This window comes from Aplidium turbinatum, chromosome 13 (assembly GCF_918807975.1).
Source record: "Aplidium turbinatum chromosome 13, kaAplTurb1.1, whole genome shotgun sequence".
NCBI lineage: Eukaryota > Metazoa > Chordata > Ascidiacea > Aplousobranchia > Polyclinidae > Aplidium > Aplidium turbinatum.
In genome coordinates this window covers 24,461,106-24,469,336 of record NC_137484.1, presented here as the reverse complement: position 1 = coordinate 24,469,336, position 8,231 = coordinate 24,461,106, and the positions used below count along the sequence as shown (strand labels likewise).

General features: G+C 41.0%; 1 protein-coding gene across 1 annotated transcript; it reads right to left on the bottom strand.

Moving 5' to 3' along the window:
- Positions 1–968: 968 nt before the first annotated feature.
- LOC145782471 (nuclease EXOG, mitochondrial-like) lies at positions 969–5,711 on the bottom strand. Its single transcript, XM_082594267.1, has 8 exons — positions 5,488–5,711; positions 5,127–5,370; positions 4,605–4,749; positions 4,277–4,367; positions 3,728–3,895; positions 3,084–3,138; positions 2,893–3,019; positions 969–2,023 (listed from the first exon to the last, which is right to left on the bottom strand). Exons 3-8 carry the CDS (start codon positions 4,705–4,707, stop codon positions 1,962–1,964), a joined length of 606 nt encoding a protein of 201 aa, XP_082450393.1. The 5' UTR covers positions 4,708–4,749; positions 5,127–5,370; positions 5,488–5,711; the 3' UTR covers positions 969–1,961.
- Positions 5,712–8,231: the final 2,520 nt, after the last annotated feature.

Here is an 8,231-nt window from a genome sequence, read left to right as displayed (position 1 = left end):
GTAGAAAAGGCGTCGAGCCGGTCAACGTCCAACCATTCCAATACGGCAAACAACTGGTGGACAATCGTGGAGTAGTGATAGTAATGTTACTCCGATAACTACAGTGGGAGAAGCTGAATAGCAGAAGTTCATCGACCAACTTGGACAGCTGCAATTATTTCGTCGAATTCATCACTTGTCCTGCCCCTAACCCTGTCGTAGAAAGTAAGCAAGGACTTGACTTTTTACTGGTCACATTATGAATCATTCAAATACTTTCTCCTAGTTGGCCACAATGCAATCGCATACCAACTAATATGCAGCAGTTAGTAACTCGCCTGCTCCTTCAACAAACTTGTTTGCTTCCTCCAGCCGAGCTAGGATGTCGTCCGTGGGCAATGCAACACCACAATCTGAAATACAAAAACATTGAACGAAACATGCTTTCCAAATTTCATCTGATTTCGTTGAAAATCCAAAACACGTTTTATAACCACTACATGACAACGTCACCACTACACAAGCAACCAACTTACCATTCATAGACGTTATTAGCTTAACAGGACCAAGAGAACTCGTCATGGGAGCTCGTTCTTGAGCACCGTCATCCCCAGCCGTGGATGGCCCTGCGTAAAACATCCTCAAGTCATTATCCATGTTGTTCTGTTGTTTAGTTGACAGTTTCCTTCCAACCAACCCGTCACTGACACGATGAATGACAACATCGTGACGTATATTGATTGCTCGTGAGCCATTGTGCGATCATAAGTTCAATAAACTACATTTACTCTGCCAGTCCACAACCTGCAACATTTGAAAAACCAATCTTGTAATATGGCTGAAGTGAAACGTCATTACTCGTCAGAACAACTCACCTGGATTGGGTTGATTGCTCATCTTCAAGTGGTAGGGAAATAACACAAATTGCCTGGAAGCAATCACTTATTTACCAACGTTTAACAATATCTACTCTACCTACAAACCTACACCTGAACGAAATATACACATAATAATGACACAGACCGAAAACATTATCAGTAGTTCCACAAGATATAAATGTAAAGACGTAAATGTAGACGTAAATGTAGAGACGTAAATGAATGCATTTTTTGTCGTAACAAAACTCTCGAAATTGCCGAAGAAGTTGAAATATCGTCTTCGTCGAGCAGATTGCCCTTTTGTGGGAATCGAATTCACAACAAAACAAATGACATTCCTGGACTTCAGGTGAAAACAATTCTCTTAAAACCCACTGCATCTACAACGTCACATCTGCAATGTCACTATGACGTAACAATCCGAACCAACAACACAAATGTTAAGAGAACCTGCGTGCAACTCTTTGTTAGTTTAGAAAGTTCCATCAGCAAATTATTTATGGCAATGGCGGTCACCACGTACAAATTCAATGATTGAAATAGGAACAATGGAAGCTTCAGTCTTCCAGTCGGTATGACCCGACCTGGAATCGAACCAAGACCCACAAGAAGCAGAGACAGGAAGACAAAGCGAAATCTTATCGAAATGGTGACCGAATAATGAACATGGCCACCCAGCGCTATGATGACACGCCATAATCACACGTCATAATCTTACGATAGCGACTACAGAAAAACAAAGCGATTGGTGTGAACATCAATGAAGCGAACTGCAAAACGATGTTAAATAATACAAAGCGAATGAAACTGTAAAATTGTGTAATATCATACAAACATTGCAACACTGTATGTTATTAATAATATAATTGATTCCCACATAATGTCAACGAAGCATTCAAATACATGGAAACTTTGCTCCAGGATGAGATTAGACTAAACTTTAAAAGCGAATGGAAAGCAAAGGCTCAATCAAACGTGCCACATCAGCGAGCGACCGGCAGGTGTCGAACTAGCGTCCTTTCGAACGTGGGGTGGTCTCGATAGGTGTAAACAAAAGTACTGAAAAGCCACGTCATTCTCCACCGATGACGTACGAAGTGCATCTCAGCAGATGTCGTCCAACTCAGTGAGGTTCCTCCTGTCAACTTTGTTAAAAATCTTGAATCCTTGAAAACATGAAAACTGGTAACTTTTTGGCAGAGATGTTTAGGATTTATTGCACAGCTGATTTAAGAAAGTCATTTCAAAATACTTTGGTGACTTGAGGAACGGATCAAAGGTTCTACCACGATAGAAGGAAATCACAAAAATAATAAATATACATTTAAACTTTATGGCTTATTTATGAGCATTATTAATTACTGAAACAAATCTTGTATTTTTCAAAGTAAATCTTCGCTACAGGTAACCAAGAACATCAATGTCACACGTGTGTGTACGACAGACTTTAAATTTCAAACCTGCAGATCCATTCAGCAGTTTTTGTGCCAGGTTACTAGTGCCTAGTTGCCAGCCAAGCAATGCCAGGTTACTTTACGTGGATCACTTTGCGTTATTAAATTCTTTTTATCGTTAGTTTTGCAAAAACAGACGTAGTAGGCTTCATCTTTTATTATGGCAAAAGAATAATGACATATTTTCTGCGTAGTGTTGATGATCCCTGGATAAAGATTGTAGATATGATATACCTTCTCATAGGATAGCACTGTCCATTCAATTTGGTTTTAGCTGTTGCACATATCCACCCATTCTTTGAAATAGCAGTAGTTCAATATTTAAAAATTTTTCACTATGTAGCCTTCGAAATTCTTACTTCTAACAGCAAAATTATGATTCGAAAATGGCGTCGACAATTGCAGAAATAAAATTTTGAACACGGTTATTTATGATGATTCAAACTGTATTTTCAAGTTTAATTTTACACTGACAATTTTAACTAAAGGAAGGAATTCCTAATGAATGGTCATTGATTGAAGCCCCCCCCCCCCCGGCCCCCATTCGTTAGAAACTCCATGGAAACATCGTCACCACCAACCTGCCAACTTCTCTATTTCCTCCACATGGATTCCACACTTTGCAACGTAATCATCAGCATCCACCCGTTCGTTCGGAAACTTGAAAGCACGAATTTCTTGTTCTCCACTTCTTTCCAACAGAACCACCTGTGAATTTCAACCGTCAGACAGACGCATCACCACCACTGAATACAAGCAACTCGATACTTACCTTGAAATAATGTGAAGGAACAGGTACAGCGTCGATTCCCTCCCCGATGGTACCCCTGCAAATGGTCATTGCATGAATACAATGTTCGACATATTCTTGAGAACTAGGTGGTAAAGCGGGAAAGGATCTATAAGCCACAAGTGGCACTGAAAGCTTCTATGTCGCATACGAGCAGTCGCAGTGTGTTTTTCGACATCCCTTCTCGGCCAGTTGCCAACAACAACATTACAATCTCTGTACCAAGAATCCAAAATCTATTGAAAATTTGGGAAAAGTGGTGGGACTTTCGAGTGACCAAAGTATAGGGATGAGAAATATACGACAAAGGGAAAGTGCCACGCACCATCTTTTATCCGAGCAACCATGCATGGCATGTGAGTTTTACTTACTCTGTCGAGCCATATCTGTCAGAGTCTTACAATGAAAAGCACAGCAATATATAAAAGTTAAAAATAAAAAGTTTTCTTCCAGCAAATGTCTGCAAGTGAACAATCCATCAACTTGAAGTCATTATGTGAAGCGTTCCCGAATAACAAATCAGTCGTTTTTCACAGGTGTCCGCAGACGTTGAATCCATAAATAAAACGACTGATTTGTTCTGGGTTGTGGCTGAGGAAACATCACGCAGCGAACGATTCTCTTACCAGTCATCAATCCACATGGGGCCACTACATATCCACAGACCAGGGTCGCACTGACAGGCCCATTCTCGGACACGATCTTCCAAATCCAACCAAGCCCCCCGGTTCAACCCCGGGTGCTGAGGAACAAAGTTTGTCGAATAATAAGTTGACTTGCGATCTTCTTCTGAACTAAACAAGTGAAATCAAAGTATAAGTAATATAAATAGCACACCTCGTGTAATTGTTCCTGTGTTGTTCACATGTCCCGTGGTAGAATCGTATGCCTGACAGAACTGAAAACATTGCAATAAGAAACTGATGCAACAATGAGCAACAAAGTGAAGTAATTCTGTCTCCAGTCGAGCATAGGAAGCAAACCACACCTCTCACTCCTTCAAACGAACACCCCGTCGACTGAAATCAAAACATTTAAAAACAACCGCTCAACTTCTGCTCAACGAAGCTGACAGACAAAACATCTCTGCGGAAATTGGACGGATCATGAATGTCAAATACTGGCAGACTCTGTTCTTTCTTTCCCGAGGCAGACATATTCATAAAGTTTCAAACCTGTAGTTGACACTTTCTTGTTCGTCACTCATTCTTGTAGCACTTTCTTGGTAATCCCTCCTTGTCAAGCTGTTCTTGTAACAATCGTCACCTGCACAAAGTGAGTCACAACCACGGAGCCAACAAGCGACTGAGGGCTGCCAAGTGAACCTCCCACACATTTGTGACGTATTAAACTTTTATGTTATTTTTCGTAAACAATATCTGAACGAAGACTTCATCTTGATCAAATAAATGAAACATCTCTCCTTTTGCTTTATCATTCAAGATGTAACTTCTCGATTTTAACTCAATACACATCAATAGTACACAACACACAAGCACTCACTTTTTAAATTATAAGACTTGTTCCTTTCGCTGCTCGTTTCCGATTTCGCAATCGCTTTTGTCGCTTCATCGTAGCCAAGAAATTCTTGTACCCACAGTGACATGCGACGGCGCTCAAGATAACCGCAATTGTAGACACGACGACACTAGGAATGAAACAATCAACAAAGAATCAATCCTTCGCTGTTCCATGTCATTGCTACACGAGCACAACAAACTTGGCTTATTGTGATCATTAATCATTAATAGAAGGGACGACAAACGGTAAAAGAAACAAAGACAGACCAAGAATGATTTGGACAACAAACATCCCTAAATGGACCAAATTAAGTTATGAAAGTGCAGAACGAACAGCTCATGGTCGAGAACAATCGCGCATTGTATCCAACCCTCAATACGAGGAAGGAACATTATGGTGATGATGATTGTGATCATGTTGGAACGAAATTGTTTTGGTCGATGTGATCGTTTCAATCTTTCCCTATTCAACATGTCTAAAGTAATGCACAACAAAGTCACTAACCGTGACATGGTAAGATTCTGGAATTCCGTATCTCTCGATGTGTTTACGTCTCCCTGTGGTGGAGCGATTGTAATAGAAGCGACCAATAGCCTAGATTCGTCCCATATTGCCATCAAATACTTCCCAATCATCACGACAACGACCCAAAGCTGGACAATGACCCAAAGCTCAGATAGATTTTTAAGGTTCTTGTTTTTTTCGGTTTCAAGTTCTCGCTTCAACTTCTCAATCTTCTTGTCTCTGTCTATTTCATAAAACACAAAGTTGTGTCACTGGCGCCAAGACAGTTGTAGATACAAGATTTTTGATACTTTAAGCAGTCAATGCCATTTATTAACATAAACACGATGAAAAACATCACCAGCGAGTTCCATGTCGCGGACTCTCAAAGCTTCCTCTAATTCCTTCACTTTGTTTGAGTCTTTAACGCACGGTTCAGTGGCAAGGCCTAAAGTTGAACAAAGTGCTTCACACATTTTTCTATTTCTATATGTCTATTTCTATGTCTATTTCATAAAACACAAAGTTGTGTCGCTGGCGCCAAGACAGTTGTAGATACAAGATTTTTGATACTTTAAGCAGTCAATGCCATTTAATAACATAAACACGATGAAAAACATCACCAGCGAGTTCCATGTCGCGGACTCTCAAAGCTTCCTCTAATTCCTTCACTTTGTTTGAGTCTTTAACGCACGGTTCAGTGGCAAGGCCTAAAGTTGAACAAAGTGCTTCACACATTCGAACCAAGTCCCACAAGCAAGTCCACCAATACCCACAGAGCAAACCACAGTCACTCCCAAACAAATGGACCAGTCAGACCTCAACGCCTATCATCAAGGCGCCCATTCCATCGATATGCTACACAACTTGTGGATAAGAACTTCAGCTGCATGGAAACATGGGCCCAGGAATGGAACGAGCTACCACATATCCCTCCCCAGTTTTCAGTTATGCCAGCACTCTCCATCCCTCCTGGAGCAGACCTCTCAAGAAAGGCATGGGTCACATTGAACAGGATCAGATGTGACGTTGGCTGTACTGGAGCTAATCTGTTTAGGTGGGGGTTGCATAATTCGCCGATATGTGTCTGCGGAGCGGTAGAACAGACAATGCAACACATACTCCACGAATGTTCCATCTTACGACCCCCAAGTGGAATCACTGGTATTCGACAACTGGACCCAACTACCGTATCTTGGCTGCACGAGGAGGCATTGCCAATCTAAGCTACTACAAGTCAAACGAGAGAAGAAGAAGCAAACCAGACATTTTTGCATTGATTCAGTGTCTGCAGACGTTGAACCAATGCAAAAAGCGACTGATTAGATGTCTGAGAGACGCTCACCTCTCGCCTCCGTCACAATGGTATCGCGTGATGCTCCAGTGGGCATGCCTCGGTGTGTTGCTGGCGTCTACGTGAAATGCGACATAGTTAAACGTTAATATAACGTAAGAATAACGTCAACGTCACCACGTTACCACGGAATCAGATGCAAAACGTACCACATTGTCAAACTCATAGGTATTTCCTACAATACAAACGTTGGTTAACAAAAACCATTCTGCCATTCAGAATGCAATGTCTTGCTCTGCATGTTCACGCCAGTGCAGCCCCTATCACTGGTTTGACCCAGTCGTGAGCCATTATGGCACCATGATATTAGCTATCCGGTTACTTATGATGCCACAAACACAAGTTTGTTTCGGAAAATGAATGAGCCACGAAAACGAAATAATAATCTTCACGCTCAAAGTTTAGCAAATCAAAGCGTCGCAGAGGTATTTTCCATGCACTAAGATAATGTACCATGGGCTAGTTTTTTAACTTTCTCTTTCTCATTTTCTACTGCTTCTCCAAGGTAACAAAAAGCTTTTATATCAGTACGAGTCGGCAAAAAGTTCTTAAAAAAAAACTAAAAAAACTTCAGTCAGGCAGTGGCAGTAGTCACAATGTGGCAAATCAGGCCACACCTCCAGGTAGACAACTAGACATAGTTACAGAAAAATGTTTTTAATCATTAAATACAGCGATTAGATATCGTTTGTTCATTACCCTTATGGAGTGGTCCGACGCCACAAAGTGAGACTGTGCTAGCTACAATGGTTTGAACCACGACACGTTAACTATGACCGTCTACTTGCTTCTGAAATGTAAACCACTCACCGATTCCGTTGTCATCTTCTTTGAATCTCATTCGTCGACAAAAGTGATGTGATCAATAGTGAGTTTGTTTGGTAACAATGAACCATTCACTATTCAATTTAAATAACAACTGATTCCCATTCTAGACCTAAGCATCGCGAAAGATGTGAAAGCACCTGATGTTAAATCGATTAAACTAAAATAATTGATTGATTGACAGTGTGAACACAAACATCGAAGTCACGACACCCACGCAACAATGGCGTGGCTATGCAGTCACAATGACACCTGGATTATCAGGCGCTACAAGAGACAGTAAACTATGACACTTATAGCGTTATACAGAATATACGTCATAAACGAAAAATATGACTCGGCCACTGATTGAGAAAACCATTTCTCGGAGTGCGAAAGTCGCTTGAGAAGTTTCATTCTGGTAGTTCCGCAATCTTGCACAGGCTTCGAACCACTGACTCAGGTTCAGTCACTGAGATTTGGGGAGTATAGTTTCCGATTGTTGAAGTGTTGTTGTCAATATATCAATCCATCTACTAAGTGCCACTGTATGGTGACGTCATGGTCCAACATGCGCAGTGGGAAGACGCCGCAAACAATAGCACAGAGCAAATAATGATAACAGAGGTATCTGTGGATTACAGTCACTATCGTTGGCTTCAAAATATTTTACATAACAATTACATAAAATCATCCACATTCGATCATAGATAATACCGTGCATAGCAATACTGTAAATAATATGAATTGAAAATTACATAACATCTCAACATCAACATGACAAGTGCATAGATACATCCGGCCAACAAATCACGTTTTAACAAACTGTTCACATATGAGACAATTGACGCTACGACCGATGCAAGTGCGTTGTCCAGTGTCCACGCAATTCAGGTCTGGACTCAACAAATTCGTTTCACGGCGACAAAGCACTGGCTGCCTCCGAT

Excerpts from the sequence above, each read along its gene's own strand:
- LOC145782471 (XM_082594267.1), bottom strand. The coding sequence starts at position 4,707 with ATGTCACTGTGGGTACAAGAATTTCTTGGCTACGATGAAGCGACAAAA. Across the intron at positions 4,368-4,604 it reads CAAGTCTTATAATTTAAAAA|GTGACGATTGTTACAAGAAC; the intron begins GTGAGTGCTTGT and ends CACTTTGTGCAG. Across the intron at positions 3,139-3,727 it reads CCCATGTGGATTGATGACTG|GGGTACCATCGGGGAGGGAA; the intron begins GTAAGAGAATCG and ends GACCATTTGCAG.